This window comes from Vanellus vanellus (genome assembly GCF_965231255.1).
Source record: "Vanellus vanellus genome assembly, chromosome: 11".
NCBI classification, from domain to species: Eukaryota; Metazoa; Chordata; class Aves; order Charadriiformes; family Charadriidae; genus Vanellus; species Vanellus vanellus.
The window spans coordinates 8317060-8335920 of NC_138916.1; the positions used below are offsets into that span (position 1 = coordinate 8317060).

The 18861-nt window shown below is 38.8% G+C and overlaps 1 protein-coding gene across 1 annotated transcript in view; it reads left to right on the top strand.

The window, feature by feature from the left end:
• The first annotated feature begins 409 nt into the window (after positions 1-409).
• Positions 410-18861, top strand: part of THSD4 (thrombospondin type 1 domain containing 4) — a 289380-nt gene continuing 270928 nt past the window's right edge. The window contains exons 1-2 of the mRNA XM_082488552.1: positions 410-503; positions 5043-5112. Coding sequence (XP_082344678.1) covers positions 475-503; positions 5043-5112 — 99 coding nt within the window. The 5' untranslated portion in view covers positions 410-474. The remainder of the gene's footprint in view (positions 504-5042; positions 5113-18861) is intronic.

Consider the following 18861-nt stretch of genomic DNA (forward strand, 5'->3'; position numbering starts at 1 on the left):
AATGTAAACTGGTAACCCAGTTTCAGTTCCGTGAATTCTGTTAACACAAGACTTTAAATAAAGCTGTTTGCTTTATTGTCATACAAGTGACATACCAGAATGTGAGATAAAAAGGCAAGTAAGTTTAATGTCAGATCTGGATCCCTGGGAATCAAATCAACATTTTGCATCTTGCAGCCTTTCAGCAAAGCGCTTTGGCACTGTTGAAGTCCTGTTGCAAAAAATGGGGTGTGTCCAGTCTATTCATGTAACGCACACTGGATTTCCAGTTTGAATTGCTGTAAAGTTCCAAGAATTGAGGTAGAGGTGACTAATGTAGATCTGTATCCAGTTTAATAGACATCCTGGCAAATACTGAATAAGCAGTGTTAAATGTTTTTTCTCTCTTTCTGTAGGATTTGTGTGTGATCGGCATTGTGCTGTACTACAGTGAAGAGGTATTTTTCACTTCAAGACCCCTTGTGTTAAGGGATCATGGTAGACAGTTTAATAGTTTCTTTGAGGTAAGTTATGCAATAAAGCATTTAAAATCTTATTTAATGTGCTCTTAACACACTGCAGTAACTATCAATTTGGTTATCTCTTGCTTTGGTGTTTAAAAGTGTTTGTATCATAGGAGGTGTCCTGGTTTGAGGTAAAACAGAACCAATTTTCTTTTCAGTAATTTAACTTTTCAGCTAAGCCTCTTCTAACTAACTGAACTCTCTGAAATTAACGGTGTCTGTTGTTAGTTTTAGTGGCCAGCCCAGTCCAAACCAGGACAGGAGGATAAATAAAAATCTTATCCAAAGACCAAATAATCAAGTACATGCATACCAGACATAGCATTCTCTGGTGATAGTAAAAAAAAGAAAATTCTCAGTGTTTGTTTATGCTTAGAGCATCTGCTAGTGTGTACCAATATGATGGTGTATATTATTGGAAAGTTCCTTTTTTTTGATGAGGGTGTACAACTACAGTCACTGGGCTTAAATTTACTGATTTACGTGTTTTAGTACCTGTGCTGCAGTTCATTCAGGCATTTGTATTGCGCATTCCTGAAACAGTTTGCCAGTGGGCAAACATAGGAAAGATCTTTCAAACAGCTTTCCTGAAAAAACATCCAACTGTTTCTAAGCTGGTCTGTCCAGTTCTGTAGTTGGGCAAGCAGATTCAGAGAAACCAGGCAGCTGTAATGCTACATGAACAAAAGTTGACCTCCTGCAAGGAATGACAGCCTCATGCTCTTTCACTGAATGGAGGTACTGTCAGTAACACCTCTGATGTAACCTTCATTCTTAGGCATTTCAGGCATCAATCTTTGACTTGCAATTCTGGCAACCCCTAATATGCCAGGGCAGATTCCACATCAAAATGGATCTGTTGCATATTATTGACACTACCTGTGTTATCTTTCCTGTTGAGACTTCTTCCTGCATAGCTCCTCCCAAGCTGTCCCGGACTCAGGCTTTTCTGTGGGCTTTCATTTGGAGGGAAGTCAGGAATGTGAGACAGGAGCCATACTGCACTAGTCAGTACTAATCACTTGGCTAAAATACTTTCAGTCCTATCTGGAAAATCCACAGTTGGCTGTGATAGCCCTTCATAAAATACAACTGCAAAGGGACAGCAAGCATGCAAGAAATCTTTTATTGGTACCTTCCAGCTTCATTCAAGGAGAGCTAATACTCACTGCAATGACAGAGGAAGAACTCTGAGGGGTGTTCCTAAATGAGGTGTTAAATAGCAAACTTTTTCTTGCTACTTCTGTGATGGAGCTAATACCACGTTGCTCTGCTCTGTGCCCCCCCAGTTAAACAGAAATTGCTATTGCCAGTAAGAGAAAGTGAGCGTTTGCTCTTTGTGACTTGGACAGACTGACAGTTTAAAGCCTGACTTTGCTTTAAACTAGGTACTAGTCTCCAAATCGTGCCGTAAGTGTGCGAGCGTGGGCTGTACCAGAAAGGTTTTTGCACAGAAGCCCAAGTTAAACAGCCATCCATCAGCTGCAGTTGGTACCTGACCTGTTCATGTATACTTGAAAAGTTTTGCCTTATTTTGAGGAACACTTGTTCTTTTGGCTTTTCTGTACCGTAAAAATACCTGAAACAAACCCATTGAAATTGGAGAAGCCTATTTTTGTAGCTTGGGAGGCCTAACGTTAGTCAAGCATGACAAATAAAAAAGCCTAGTCCAGAGAAGTTAGCCAAAGCAAGCTCTGAGGGAAATAACATTACAAAATCAAATTGCCGCACACTGATTTGAAGTTAGAGGCTTACCTCTGGATAACTTAAATATTCCTGGCAGATTTCCTGTGTGTTTGAAATAGTATGTTGATACCATTGTTTCTGAGAGATCCAATTGCAGATACAGAAGCAAACTTAAAAACTAGCCTCATTGTCCTTGAGTGCGTACACACGGATGGTGATTACAGTGCAATCTCATTACAGAATGGTCAGGAAAAGCATGGCACGGAGTAATCACTCATATACTAAAAGTTTGCATTTTAGAACTGAAAACTTTAATCTGGTAAGTAATTTGCTTTGAAGATTACAGTTCTCACTCTGTTCAGAACTCCCAACCTTGTGCGTGATTTCAGAAGAATTCACACAGGGAAATCTGTAGTCCTTCAGACTGATCAGAAAAGTCCTGTTCTGTTGAGGATGAAAGCATTCATTTCCTTATGCAAAGTTTTGAATTTTCTTTCACATGCTCTGAGGGATTATAGGGAACAGGGAGTGGGTAGGAAGATTCTGAAAAGAAAGTTAAATATAATTTGCAGAGGATGTAGACTGGGCCTTTCAGAGACTGTGCTCTGCCTGCTTAGAAGATTGTCATGTTTTCATTGAGAATATTTAGGAGATCACTTGAGCATCTGAGAAAGGGAAATGCAGGTCTGCTCAAGACAGACTTGATGCTGTCATTTTGCAGTTTGCAGGCCTGAGTTCTGTTTCTATTTCTGTTTTTGATTCCAGGTGTGACTGGCAAATCAGTTTCTTCATTCATGCCTTTGGCTTCCATCCACTGCTGCGTTACTGGGCCTTGCTCTGAACTGCACATTTTGACTCTTACTGTGGTTTCTTTATAGTGCCTTACACCGGCTCTGATTTCAGCCACCTCCCTTGTATTTGGCTTTATCACAAATGATAGCTTTGTGAAATATAATACTTCCTTCTAATGGACTTTTAAAGTGTTTTAATTGGTTTGTTGTTTTTTTTTTTTTTTTTTTCTAAATTGTTGTGGCAGTAAGGAAGTAATGACTTTTTCTTGCCTTTGACTGGTTTATTGCTTTGAGAGAGTGGGGCATAGACTATGGTGATGAGGTGATGATAGGCCATGTGCAATCAATACTTGCCTAGCCGTTTCTTTTGCAGTATGTTAGCAAGAACAAACACAGAAAACTTAAGAAAAACATTCTTCTCCCTAGCAGAAGAATTTTCTATTAGTGGTAATGAAATGCTTAGTATAAAAAAAAAACTTTCTGTTTAGGTCTGTCTCTGAAAATACCTGAAACAATGAGAAATATTTAAAGGGTTACTGTGTAGGGAGCAAAAGAAAGAGCTGTGAGTAGGAAGCACAGCTGGATTTTGTCTGGTCCATTAGTTTGCAGATGGATTTTATGCCCAAATCCATCAGTTTTACTTCTGCATTGAAATTCAGCAAATCATTAGCAGCTTTCCCCTTTATAGAGGGTCTGAAATGTATTCTTTGTAAATTGAAAAATCAAACTCCTGGTAGAAGTAAAGATACCTTGATCCTACTTGTACCTTTCTGTGGTTTCTGATGAAGGAGCTTTCTAGAAGGGGGCAAACCAATCCCCGCTGCAAGTTGTAGCAGACAAAAGACTGAGCTAACTGACCCTAACTTGTAATGGACTCCTAGGAGTCATTATGGTGGTGAGGCTTGACAGAACAAAGTTTGTTTGGGCTTGGTTCCCATTATGACTCCTTTCAGATTGAAGGTGTGGGCACTGGGGTGCTGCGTGGCTGCTTATCCTGAGTCTCTGGTGAGCTGTGTCCGATACTTTCCATCTTCTGTGCCCATTAGCTTATTCAATTTCAACAAGTGTTAGGCAGCTGGAGAAGAACCTATTTTGTGCAAAGTCATGGTGATTCTTTGCATGTTTCCTGTGTGCTGGAGGTGGAGCGTTCACCTGTAAAATGAGGGGCTAGAGCTAGGACAGTCCACAGATGGGTGAGTTCCTACATATCACTTTAGAAAACTTGCAAAGCGTATGTCAGTTTGACACCAAATGCTGAGGTGTTAAAAGATGCATTGCCAATAATAATTTAAACGAAGTTATGTGAAAAACTATCAATGGATGCTACTTGGTGCACTTTTGCTTTATAGATCATAGAATCATAGAATGGTTTAGATTGGAAGGGACCTTGAAGAGTTCCAACCTCCCACTAGACCAGATTGCCCAAGGTCACATCCAGCCTCGCCTTGAACACCTCCAGGGATGGGGCCTCAACAACCTCTCTGGGCAACCTGTTCCAGTGCCTGATCACCTTCAAAATGAAAAACTTCTTCCTAATTTTTAATCTGAACCTGCCCTCTTCCAGTTTAAAGCCATTCCCCCTTGTCCTATCGCTACATGCGCTAGTAAAAAGTCCTTCCCCAGCTCTCTTGTAGGTCCCCTTTAGGTACTGGAAGGCCGCAATAAGATCTCCCCGGAGCCTTCTCTTCTCCAGGCTGAGCAGCGCCAACTCTTTCAGCCTGTCCTCATAGGAGAGGTGCTCCAGCCTTCGGATCATCCTCATGGCCCTCCTCTGGGCGCGTTCCAACAGGTCCATGTTTTTCCTGTGTTGGGGACTCCAGAGCTGGATGCAGTACTCCAGGTGGGGTCTCACGATAGACACATACCTGTATGTATCTGGTACTGCCTGCTGTGAAGAGAATGGCATAAGAACGTTTCCTCCATTTTAGTGAGTTTGATTTGGTTAGTAATGCCGAAAAGTGTCCAAATAAGTTCCAGCAGTGTGAAGCCCTGTCATAGGTTGTAGATGTGTGGTTTGTATTAGTGGTAATTATATCTTCTGTTCCACTATTTGCTTTTTCAGACTTCTCGGTTCCCTAGCAGTGCTGGGATTTCAGTTTGTCATCCCACAGCATTCAATTGAACACAGAAAGGTAAGCTTTAGAAATATTCAGATTTCGTATATTTAAAGGTAAATGTAGAAAATGTTAGAGTAAGATGCATAAAGCAATGCAATCTAGATAAAGTTCTGGGAATAATGTGGCTTTTGTTTTGTGTGCGTGTTTGGTTTTTTTTTTTTTTTATTATTATAAATATATACTTGGTTTAAAGAGGCTCATCGTGGTTAACTAGCTGAGTAATTGTATGGAGTATTGTAGGTCACAGATAGGTCCGTGTCAGCTTACTCAAGCTTTGGAGCATTTCATGGTATAAGAGAAGCAGGAAGAAGAACTCATGGCAGTGCCCAAACATGGAGTGACTAGCAGAAGCATGCAGTTGCTCATAGGTAGCTCTTTCTCTTACAGAGATGGAGAAGTCTGAAACAGAAGTTGGACCCAAACCACACACTGTTGGTAGATTTAAATTGCTTGGGATTGGAGCTGGAAACTGCAGAACTTTCCTGTTGTGCTCTTGTGAATGCTCACTCATCCTAGACATTGGCATGTCTAAGAAGGCTTGCAGCGTGCACACCTTCCATCCTGCTCAGCATTAGTGAGATCTCGGCTGGAATACTTAGCATTTTGCCCCGCTTTTCAGGAAAGTAGTGGACAATTTGGAGAGAAACAGAGAGCAGCAGTGATTATCCTCAAGAGGTTTTAAAATCTTGCCTCTGAGGGAAATTTGACTGAATTCAGGTTGTTTAGTCTAAAGATTGGAAGACAGGTGAGGGAGGCAGGTATAATCTCCAGATACTTAGGAATGCTAAAGAGAAGGCTATTCTTTCTGTCTGTGGTGGAGTAGATGAAAAGAAATGGATTTAAACTAGGGCAAGGGAAACTTAGGTTGGATGTTCAAAAAAACTTCTCATACTAAGGTTATAAAGAAGAATAGATCTTATTGACTGGCTGACGTATAGAATTTCCATGATGGATGTCTTGGTGAATGTTGGACAAATGTTTGTCAGGAATGATGAGTAGGTATTGCTGATTCTACCAGAGACCTGAGGGGAGACCCCTTGAATGCTCTTCTGTCTCTTTATGGGCTGACCTGATATCAATGTTGTTCACATCTCTTAATTGGTATTTAAACACAATTAAAAATTAAACCAATTAATTATTGAAGATAGCAAATGACATATTTTTTTAAAGTTTGCTTTTTACTATAGATTTTTAAATAATAATGTAAGATGCATATTTATTTTTAAGCTGTACTTTTTAAAGGAGATAAAAGGCAAGTTTGCAGGGTTTCCTTTTTTTCTGTGCATATGCCACTGTCTTTAGGGCAAAATGTTATTTGGACAATAACTCTGTAGGTGTGGACTAGAAACCTGAAGCCATCCGATAGTCATAGTTCCTGAAGAATTCATGTTCAGCTCCTTGTGCAGCCTAATTATAAGACAAGTTAAATGAGGTCAGTAATGATGCAGTCTGAAACTGGCAAGGTCCAGTCTGCAGCATTTCTCAAGCTGCTGAAGAGCTCTATTCTAAACCTGAGTACAACATAGTGTTTTTCCCTGTTTTAGATCTCTTCTGTTTTGTTGTGAAGTTGAGATGGTCATGCTGCTGCTCTGTTTTCAGTACTCTGTCTAATTAGACATTCTTTTGTAGCATTGACAGTGGAGAGATGCTGCAATCCAGCTTCCAAATGGCCTTAGGGGGAAAAAAAATCTACAAACTAAAATAGAGTAAGTCAGAGAAACAATTGCTTCATTCTGTGAAGCTCCGGAATTAATTTTGATAAAATCAGATTCTTTGTTTTCAGTTGAATGAGAAATGCCATGGGTCTGGAGTGTCTTCTGTACTAGTTAAAGGGACTGAAGGCATGGCACTAAGGGGCATGTTAACTACCTTGGAGCTGTTCTTTTTACTGAAAACAAGAGGCAGAAGTTTCCTAGTGACGATCTCATACAGGCTCCAAGGCTGTCTGTCATTCTCAGCTCTTACACTACGGGAGAGGATTCTATTCATGCCAAACTGTGTTTGGGCTGGAAGCCTGTATTTATTAAACTTTTCAGAAACCTTCTGACCCACCTATCGGCTCCAGACAAGAGGGGCTGTTAGTAGCTCTGAAGGCCAAGTCAGACATGTTTCTGAGTGTGAGTTCTCAGCTTTGTAGCTCTGTTCTTTTTATGCAGTAACCTGGCCCTGTGTTTGCTGGCATCCCTAGCCAGCATCTCCTGGGTATTTCTGCGTGGATCTCTCTGCTCTTTGGCAGAGTTCCTTCTATGTGAGAGGAGGTCGGTTTTGCAGTAGGAAAGCGAGAGAGGAGGAGGAGGGAAGGATTTGATGAACAATATGTCATTTTAACAATCTAGTGAATAACAAAAGTGGTGTTGGGTAACTTTCATACACACTCTCAAAGGGTACAGTATGTGGAGACTGAGTAACTAGAGCTGGATTCTAATAAAATATTAGCTTATACCTCAATCCTTACTGTGTGTTTATTTTGCAGCTTAAAGTTAAGCATGTGTGCAGGATTGATGCTTGAATGTGCTGTCTTGTGTGCACTGCATCTAGTGATTTTTTTGCTCTGGAAGCTATGGAGAGGGAAATACAATCAGAGAATTGGACTTGGGTATTTGGCTGAATAATTCATTAAAATATTTCCAAATAGTCTAGATTTTTTTTTCTTACGCTAAAACTTTTGGGAAAATGAAATAAAACCAAGGACAATCCCCAAAGCAGTTGATGGAAATCCAGTTGTAACCGCCTCTGGACACCCACAGTTCAGCTGAGATGTTGTTTTTTTTAGGACTTGAACACTTAAAACCATCAGGAAATACTATTTTCTGTTTATCTTGAAATGTTGCTAGATTTTCGTCTTTTGTTTCTTCTTTCTTTGGAATCCATGTTTAAAGTCATGCTAGTTTCAGAGAGGCTGACATAATGAACATAATGTTTTTGAACAAAAATCTGTAGTTTCCTAGCTTTTACTTGTAAGAGGTTTTTATTTAGCTTCATGTATATTGGAACTACTTAAAGTACCATTTAGTTATTCTTGTCTTAGTGGCATATGTGTAGGATGAAGAAAGAAGTTTAACTTATCAAGCAGCAATTTAAACCAATTTTTTTAAGGGGAAATATCATCACCAAAATGTGGAAGAGCAGAGCTTGGCAGGTTGCTTTCCTCAGACACACACGCAAAAAAGCCATTTCTGGCATGACAGCCTGAGGACTGTTAGCTAGAAGAATGAGCCAAATTACTTCCATAGCAGGGAAGTGCAGATAGTGGAAGCAAGACTTGGGGGTATGACAGGACCAAATGGGAAAGTTTTATTTTTTTCTCCTTTGCAGTTTATTCTGTAACTCTTCTGTTTTCTGGAGCGCCTCCCCGGCCCTGTCTCCCCCCCTAGATGCAATACTATTCCATTTCAGTTCCCCTTCTTTTGCTACTCTGGGAAAACTTAAGCTTGGTTATTAAAGTAAAAGCATTTTGAATGCTAGCTGGTAAGAAGATACTTTTTTTTTGTGGGAAAACACTTGACTGGGCAATGTTTTCTGCTTTAGATTTTATAATTTGGAATTAAAGTCTTGGAAGCTTGTCTGTCGCACACAGTCAGAAATGACCAATACAGAATTTCTAGTTTCAGAAATACCTGGCTACCTGATTTTTATATAGAAGTACTTTTTGTGCTTATTTACTTTAAACAGTGCTGCCTCTCCTGTCAGAAGTGCACAAAAACTGAAAACAAAGAGTATCTTTACATCTTCCTACATCTGAGCTTATGGTACTGCTCTGTTTGTTAATCTTCTGTCTATAAATACCACAAGTAATACAAATATATTAAAAGTGGTATATTCATTAGATAGAAATAAAAATTCCTGTGCAAAAGACTTTTATGGTTTCTTGCTGAAGACAGGGGTTGTAGTGTTCGTCAGTAGCTTCATGGAGGTTGGTTTTTTCATGATCTAGCTTACTTATTCCTCATTCATAGTATGTAATTTCTAAATAGGAAGTGTACTCCTCCATAAGGCCAAAATACTCATCAATATTAGCAAAAAAGGAGGAAATGTTATTGGAAATCAAAGAATTGCCACTTGCGTTTAAAAATCATCCGAGCTGTCTGAAATGGGTTAAACTGAGATCTTTCTTAATATTTGAACAATTATCTTTCCTTGTCCATCAGTACTGGATATATGAACAGCCCTCCCGCTGCTCATCATGCAGTCAAGCTCTCTGTTCTCTCTCCCTATGCTTATTTTATTGAGTAAATATTTTTTAACCTTATCTGATAAGTGTCATACTGTGATGAACAGAAGGTTAAACTATGAAACATAACAGTCCTTCTCCCAGGCAACCACTGAAGTCTGTACTCCCAATTTTTCCTGGGTGGATTTTTAAGTAATCATATGTTGCTGTGTTAAGAAAGTAAGCTGTAGTTATATTTGTCCCTTGTTTATTTTAGTAAAATTGGTAACATAAATAGTAGTAAAGTTTGTCTGGTGTAAATATTGCTTTTTTTAAAAACATCTTGCTTCTGTTATAGGATTAAATAGTAGCATTGAAGCAATGGAGTTGCTTTGAATTTATGCGTATCATTTTGTCACGCAGTTGTAGATTAGTATTGACTTCAGTGGAGGTACAGTATCTTAAACTGATTTTCAATGTATGGAAAAAATATCAGGATTTATTTTTACAAGCTTTTCATTGGGGAAGTACAATATTGTTGAAGAATTTTGAGCCTGTTTGGGCTTACTGTTGTTTCTTTATGTTGGCTCTAAATTAAAGAAGAAATAACCTAGGTTTTATCTCTTGCTCAGACACACATCTCTATGAAAAGTGACTAACTATCAAGTGAATGTGACTGTACTCCCCACAAAAATTGGAGATGAATATGCTTTATGTGTGGTGTTGTTTGTTTTTGTTTTTTTTTTTTTTTTTTTTTTGTGGTCCCGTTCCCCCCCTCCCCGCCTTGTGTTGGAGTCTAATGTGCTTGTTGAAGACTCATCACTGCTAAGTGAAGAGAAGTAAGGAAGAGGATCAGGAGCAGAAGCTGAGGGAAAAGAGAGGAACAGGGGGAAGGGAAAGGTGGCCAAGATCCCTCATTTGGTCATGGTGAGCTGTTAGAGCAGGACAGTTACTTGTGGAAATGTAGCCTGAGTAGCAATGCAGTGTAATGGCCAAACCCCATCGTTACTCAAATAGCAGCTCCGTTCATAAAAGGGAATTTCTGCAATTAACATCTACTTCAGAGCAGCTTTCCTATCTGTGGTATGCTGTTTTTTGGAGAGGGTGAGTTCTTCTGGTTTAGTTGTAGGAGTGAGGGTTGGTATTTTTTTGTTTGCTTTTCAGTAGACACAGAAGTTTTCCTTACCTCTATAAAGGGTAATTTCTGAGTTACCTCCGTTTTCCTTTTTCTCCTTAAATCCACCACGTAATAGCACTGCGTTGATTGCATTGGCAGAACACATGGAATTGAATTAGGAGCTTATCAGAAGTTCTTTTAAACAAATTAATCTATCATTGTGAATTGACCGTGAGGTTCTATGCACTTTCCCTTTGCTTCAGGACAAGCAAATGATAAAATTACTGCATCTCCCCTGCTTGCCTGTGCCCATGCCCTTATCTAGAGTTTTTAAATTGCCTAACATCTACGTTTGTTTGTTGTAGGATAGACCTTTTTCTGGGCAGTCATGTACCTCCCTGAAGTTTGTCCTAGGAACAGAAAACTTAGATGTGACAAGTAAAATGAAATGTTAAGACTTAAAGGAATTCTGTAATATTCTTAGATTAATTGGACTACCTACTTCGAGGGGCAAAAGCAAAGAGACTAGTTTAGGTCTTGCTCTCCTCTGTCTGCAAAAAGTCAAGTAGGAGGCCACTGATTTCTTTTCATCTTTCTGTTTTTCCATTGTTGCTTTCCCTGGCAATCTGGCTTGCTTGGTCCAGTACACTGCACTACCTCAAAGGGTTTATGATGCCAGGGATGATTGCTTCTACTTGGCTGTAGAAAGAGGATGATGGAGATGTAAGTGGGAAGGTAGAGGGAGAGTGTACAGAGAGGGTGATAACTCTGAGTACCATTTCAAGTGCTAAGAATTTGGTTACCAAATCTGACTAACATTTTAGGATTCATATAGGAAATTCTGTGTAGAAATGTGATCCTACACCTTCATTTATTTTGTAATAATGACACTGAGTGGCAGTGTTTCTTTATTTCCATTGTTCTTTTATCCTACCACACCCCATAAAAGTCGCTATTCTGTTAACTGAAAAGGATACAGCTGCCTAATAAGTCTGAACACACTGTAATGGAGTAAAATGTGAAGCATGAAGCAAGTCTGCTATATCCTTGAAACACTGGAGGAAATTGGAATTAGACAAAGTAGTTAATATCCAAGCTTGGCTTGTGGCCAAGACCAGGGCTAATGCCTAATAGTTCTAAGGAGTACCATGGGATCTCCACCACAGCTGGTCACCACCTTGCTTTTACATACCCTGAGAAGCAGAGGCATGTAAGGGAATGCTGTGTTCTCCCTTACAATCCAGGTAGGGTGAAGCTCTGCCCTTAGCTCAGCAGCGACTGAACTGTATAACTTGTCCGGACTTGCTGAGCTGGAACTTGGCTGTTGCTAACAGGCCTACTGCAAAGTTACTGGGGTTCTGTCCTGCTGGGCTGCATACGCTAAGCGGAATTTTATTAGAGCAGTTTAGTCACTGCCTATCTGCATACAGCTGCTGTGTACATGTTCCTTGCAGCAAATGTTTGCAGGTGTCACACTTTTTTTAATCTTGTAATGTTTTTCTTGTTTATAAGATAACTGGCGTCCATTACCATATTTTTATATACATCAGCTCCATAAAACACTACTGACTGAAATGTAGTCCATATTCCTCTTGCAGTTTTCCGCTGGTCAGTATATCCACTTGCCTCCAGCACAGTTGCTTAACTATAGATATACATGCTCTTGTGTTCATTGAAACTTTGGTAAAATAGAGCTTTTCTAGCTAACGATGTTGCTATTCTAATTACAGTGATCTTTAGGAAACAGGAGAGATGATTTAGTCCATGCCAAGACTTTTCCTTTAAAATTAGCCTTTTAGAGCAACAGAATATGTAGAACAACAGCTGAAAGAATTTTCTTGCTATCTCTGCATTGTTACTAATTCCCTGTCCTTGATGTTGTGGATTCAAATGGTTAGGAAATAAAATTCTTCTTTGTTTGGGGAAAGGAGACAGGACAAAAATACAATATTTTATGCACATATGCTCTTTGAGAAATCAAGGCCAATTTTGTTGGTTTTTTGTTTTTTTGTTTTTTTTTAACCTGCTTTATCATGGACCTCTGTATTTTTTAAATCATTTTTTTTTTAAAAATACTGACTTCTTTAAGCTTGGAGCATGAAGGGCTTAAAGCTCTTTCTGTGCTTCTCTGGAAAAAATGAAAGGATGTTGATTCCAGTTGGATTCCAGAGCAGGTGAGCTTACAAGGTCATAGATAAGCTTCTCAGCTTTCTTCAGAGCAGTGTTGCGTGCTGGGTCTGTTGCAGGCTTTGGATCAGAGTGGTGATAAAGTTGAGAAGCTTTTTGGAGTTGTTCTGTTGAGGAATGTTGCTTTCTGTTTTATGACAGCTTGTTCTCTCTGCTTCCGGAGTGATGGGTGGTTGACTCACTGAGAGATCTTGGAGGTGTTATGCCAATTACTGAATAAATAAAGTCCATATTTCCAACACATGTAGATCCCAAAGAATTTTCTAACTGTAGAAATAGGATGGAATGGCAACAGCTTTGTTACAGCTGAAGTGAATTGACCTGGAAAAGGCCTCGGGTAGAACAAGCTGAGTGACTTAGGTCACAGATGATAGTCAATGATGAGGAAATAGCTTGTTAAACTAAAGAACCCTAATTTGTGATATAGTGAGGGCCTGATGCTTATCATCTTTACCTTACTGTAAATCAGAACCAACCCTACTGGTGTGATTATATAGAACTGGTAGAAACGAGGTCAGGAGTGAGCCGTCTGTTTACTTGAGAGTACTTAATGGTCTCATAGAAAAATGGAAAGAAACTTCTTCCTTAAAACACTAGGCTCAGAGCACAATGGAGGTGGTCTTGGTGTGAAAAGCTCTGTTGGCACAAAAACTGTTCAGAACTTTTTTCAGAGCTGTTTACTTTCTAGACTATTTAAATAATGTTGAAGTTTCTTCAGATGTGGTTGAAGTTGGTTGAAGGGGCAGTTAAGCTTTCCAGGCATTGTAACTCCCTTCAGTGATTTGTGAATACAAAGGTCTTCTATTTCCAGGCTTTTTAGCCCTTTAATCTTCACAGGCACAGATGTTCAGACAGAGTTTTTATACAAAGAACGGAAACCCAAATCATTTAAGCTGGTAATATTTACACTTACCATGTACTGTAAAATTCGAACGGTTTACTACATCTCTGATTAAAGGCATCCAAAATGGACTGAAGGATTAAAATAGCTGAGCATACTAACCGGGCAGACACGTACACATTGTGTCATGGTGTTTTGGTTGGCCTCTGCTCCATTTTTCTGCTAGCCTTGAGAGACCTGAGAAGTTGTTATCTGCAAGTTTGAGGGTTTTTTTTTTGGTAAAATGTTTTTTATCAAACCACCAAAGTTTCACGTGTTTCTTGTGAGAGGCATAAAAAATACGGTTGCTGCAAATGAACATCTATAAAGTGGACTGTAAAGACTTTCTGCTGGGAAATTGTTGTGGCTATATAAGTATGGCCTTTATTGGAAATCAGCTGAGCTAATACTGGAAGAATATTCCTTTAAGATGCTTAAACTGGTAGAAAGAATTAAACTGGTTCCATAGATGTGTTTACAACACTGGCAGGGAAATATGATAATGTTACACTTGAACAGGTTCTAAAACTAAACTATAATTTCTTCCACCCATTCAGAATTTGGTGTGCTCTGCTCTGAACTGCAGTTCAGTTCTAGTTCCTGTGAGTCCCCCGGCTTTTGTTTTTACACTCTTGAAATTTTAAGAGGGCAAAGACTAGAACTTACTGTGTGGGACTGATCAGTTATACAAGATGGTGAATATTTATGAAGAAAGCTGTGTTTGTCTCACCCCAAATATGACACACACATTTGTAATAATGACAATATACTATTATACTGGCTTTGTGAATTGTCAGTCAGGCTGAGGCTGGCTGTGGTAAAAGCTGCATGCGCATCTTTTGTGACAGGCTATGCCCTAGGGAAATCTTCAGTCACACAGAACTATAAAATAAAGGAGGTGTGACCCTGGAGTAACAGAAGAAATAAGAACAGGTCATGTTTTCCAAGTGCCTTGACACGCCTTTAATGATGACGGTGACAGTTTGGTGTCATAGCATGGGTTATCATGTGTGGCATAATGAGAAGGACCATGGAAGGGATTATGAAAAAATGCCTGAAGGGTGTTGGGGAATATTAACAGCCTTAGGGTTCTTTGCTCTGGGAAGTACAGGTCTGGTGGGAGGTGTCCCTGCCCATGGCAGGGGGGTTGGAACTACATGATCTTTAAGGTCCCTTCCAACCCATTCTATGATTCTATGCCTGTTACATCCCTTTCAGATGTATAATTAGGAATACGATGTAGTTAATTTGTTCATGAATCCATTTACATTCAGGGCATTTAACCAGGAAAATAATTACTGGATAACATGTTAGAAATTAAATCTATGAAATATAACATTGTTGTATCTAAAATGAAATTGGAAAAAAACAAACCAGAAATGTCTGATTTGGTTTAGATATCTGCAGGTTTAAACCTTGGCATTGTCTTGTATCCCTTTTCAGTTTTGAATTTGGACTACTATGACATGCTCAGTATCTGCAAAATACTTAATAATGTTGGCTGTGGCTATAGCAGCTTACTTAATGATATAGCTGGTTAAAAGGTGTGTACTGTCACCAAGCATCGTGATTGTTATTACTGTGATAATCAATCATTAATCGACATTTGGGGTACTGTATGCAGCATTGTACACCCATGTCAAAATGTAGGAGTGGAAAAGGTGCTGAGAATGAGGGCAGTCCAAACTCTGGCCTGTTTTCCTTACAAAAAGAGACTGAGCAGATTAGGACTGCTAAATTTCAGAGAGATCCTGGAATCGGATTGCATTAGTGATTTTGAATCAAACATCATGGTATGGTGAAGAATACAGAATGATCATTCTTTGTTTATCGCAATGGAAAAATTTGGGAGAGGCAGTGAAATTGTCAGACTGCACGTGTAACCAGAGGAAAAGGAAGCACTTTTTCAGTGTAAAGCATGAACTTTTAGAAGCCAAGATTAGATTTATGCTAAAAACAGGATTAATTGTATTCATGGAGATTAAGTCCAGTAGTTGGAATTAAAACCAATTTGAATATCGTGTTTAGCTGAAGGAGGCTCTTAAATTACTGATTAGCTGGAAGCAGAGGGTCTATGGATGTCTGTGAACTTACCCTAGTTCTTATACTGTTGCCTAAAAATTTGCTTCTTCCACACAGTCGGAAACATAATTCCAGGTTAAACGGGCCTCTGACCCACTTTTTTTTTTTTTTTCCTGTTTTTCTGAACAGTTAATTTGTATGTAAGCTATAGTTTAATAAGATGAAGTATCCTACTGTATTTCAGATCAGTGTTTGTCAGATGAGTACTGCATTGTCAGTCAGTGTCTTCACGCACAACTAGGTACATTTGAAATATTTGTGGCTTTCCGTTCAACTGATACTTCCTCTTCAGGGACATTCTTGCATAGTATAGTTTCAACAACTGTTGCTGAAGTCCCGAGATGTGGATCTTATTACTAGAAATTTGCATTGTTTTTCAATAGCTTGTGTACTCTTAGGTTTTTGCTGGAATTTTTAATTCAGGATCAGAGTGATTGCTGAATTATATGAATTAAAGATAAACTGTTTTTCTATTTAAAATGAAATCTATGTCAGCCTACTGGTAGCATGTTTAGTTCAATAAGATCTAAGGTTGTAATATCGTAGGAGTGAGGAAGGACTCAATGCTTGTCATAAGTCTAAAGCTGCAGGAATGACAACTATTGCGTCAGGCAGTGATTTAATGGAGAATTAGTCTGCCTAAAAGCTACTAAACATGTTAAAATTCTAGGGTAACTTTAAATTTCTGAAATCCTTAAAATTTGGAAGTAGGCAAGTAAAGAATATAAAGTTAGATATTTTTTTCTCAGAACATAAAAAATACTGCATGTAGTTAAGGGAGCAAGAGACATAGTATTCTAAAGTATTCTGCTTTCATTTTTTTTCAATGTATTACCCATGATAAACAGTTTTTGTAACTGTAATCTACGTATTCATGCCTGTTGCACTGAAGATAAGTAAAATGTGTGTGTGAACAAACTTAATTGTACTGTAGTTCCTGTACAATTCATTGTAATGTTGAATGCTATTTATGGATTTTTAGTTCTGCATTTAGGATTAAATTCCATGGACTTAAATATTCCCTGTGCATTTATTTAGTTCTGCATGGAATCAGTGTTGGAGGTTTTGTATGCAGAACGTAACAAATACCTAGTTAGCATTTAAGTCGACGGGTGTTATACGTAGTTTGTTTGAGAGAAGATTTTGGTGATGTGTTTTTAATTGTCTTTCTTGACTCGTTTAGTTAACCCAGGGAAGCAAATATGGTGCGTGTTGCATGGACCTGGGGAAAATGAAAGAAAACAGAGGAATTAGAATTTGTTTTCCTGCATGCCATGTGGATAAACATCTCCCTCTTTTCTGTGTTGCATTCTGCTGTCTTAGTAAGTCGTTTAGCTTGCTCTGTTTAGTGTTCAAAAACAGTAACTTAAATCACAAATATTATCTTACAGATCTTGTACAACAAACCAATATATAAATAAACACAACCCAAAGAAACACGGAGGAAAAAAACAAACCTCCAAGAAACAGAGAGATTCTTAGTATCTCTTAGAATGATAAAAAAATTGAAATTACATTGTTCCATAGACTGCCTGTGCACAGTGGTATTTTCGTTGAGATTTTAGGCAATTCTCCTATGTGCTTCACTGTACCTGAAGCAGACTGCAGGCTGGTATTGATGTTTTTCTCTTATATTATTTCTAAATAAATGATCCCAATATTGAGAAGTTCTGAGCTTTTAGCAGGTTCTGATAAATGAGATCATTTGTGACTGCTTAAAATAAGAGTGTTTTTCTGGCTTTTTGTTTGTTTTCAGTTCAGCCAGGTTCGTTTAGGTAAACAAAGCATTTCCTTTCTGAAGTTTCAGCCTTTATATTCTTTTTACACACTGACCTTATATATTTATTCTACATATGAATGATATTTTTGGTAAAAAACCCTCAACAAACTGTTTTAGAAACTGTGCCTAATTTGAAAAAGCTAACTGTCAGAATAAAGCCTGAATGTAATACAGCTCCTTTTAAAAAAGTAGGAAACTAGCAAAACACATGAAAAACTGGGGGAAAAGAACAGAAAGGGATGCAGAGCGCTGATGCGTAAAGGAAGAAGAGTGACCCTGCAACTGCTCTCCTAAAAGTCTAGCCTCAATTCAGTTTGCCACTCAGTGTTAGAAAGGTGACAAATTGGAAGATATTTGGTGCATAATAGTCATTATGAAGAAAAATTCTAATCTTTGCTAGCAACTTGATAGTAGTTAGTGTAGATGTAGAAATTGTAGGCACTTGTGTGCCTGAAAGCTTTTCTTACTTTTCTTTACGTTGTTTGCTGTACAGCTGTACCTAGTGAAATGCATTACTGCCACTTACAAACCTTGTCCTGCCAAATAAATAGAATCACCACATAGTTTGAATTTTTCACCACATTTAAGAAAAAAAAGTTAGCTGAAATAAAGAGTTCAAATTAAAGAGGTCCATTATCAGAATGATTAAAACATTTATTCATAGAATCACAGAATGGTAAGAGTTGGAAGGGACCTTAAAGATCATGTAGTTCCAACCCCCCTGCCGTGGGCAGGGACACCTGCCACTAGCCCAGGTTGCTCCAAGCCCCATCCAGCCTGGCCTTGAACACCTCCAGGGATGGGGCAGCCACAGCTTCTCTGGGCAATTTTTTCCAATGTCTCACCACCCTCAGAGTAAAGAATTTCTTCCTAATATTTAATCGAAATCTGCCCTCTTTCAGTTTAAAACCATTACCCCTCGTCCTATCGCTGCACTCCCTGATCAAGAGTCCCCCCGTCTGTCCTGTAGCCCCTTTAGGTACTGGAAGGCTGCTATAATGTAGAGGAAAGAAAGAAAGAAAGGCCTAGAATTATGGGGTGAACTTAAGGGGAAAAATAGATTGAATTTGTAGAGCAAAATACATGGCTTTTGATTAACTTGCACCATCAAAAAGATTTTTATCATCTGCTGCATTTATAGATATGATAAATGTTACTATGTCATCTAGAGAGGAATCAGTCATGAACTATGGGAAAGTAGATTAAATGGCTTAGTTGAGCTCTCCCTTTTGCAGGCTGTGTGATTCTATTAAATAAATTACTTTCGTGACTTGGCAAGGAAAATTCAGTATGCATTTCACTTGTTTCCCATTGCAGGCACAAGCTCTTTGCTTTTGAAAGTGTGCTGTTTCATGGGTAATTTTTAAAGGGAGAGGAGGAGGGACCTAAGCGTCAGGAATTTCTGAATATGTGGTGGTTCTGAGATGCTCTGGAATACTTCAGCTGTCTCTCGGAGCTACTGGTAATTTCTTGGCTATATCCTAGGGCTGCGGTAGAATTCATTACTGGCTACAGAGTAACTTGGAAATCACAGAACTGAAGGATGGGAAGTGACCTGTGAGTCCTGT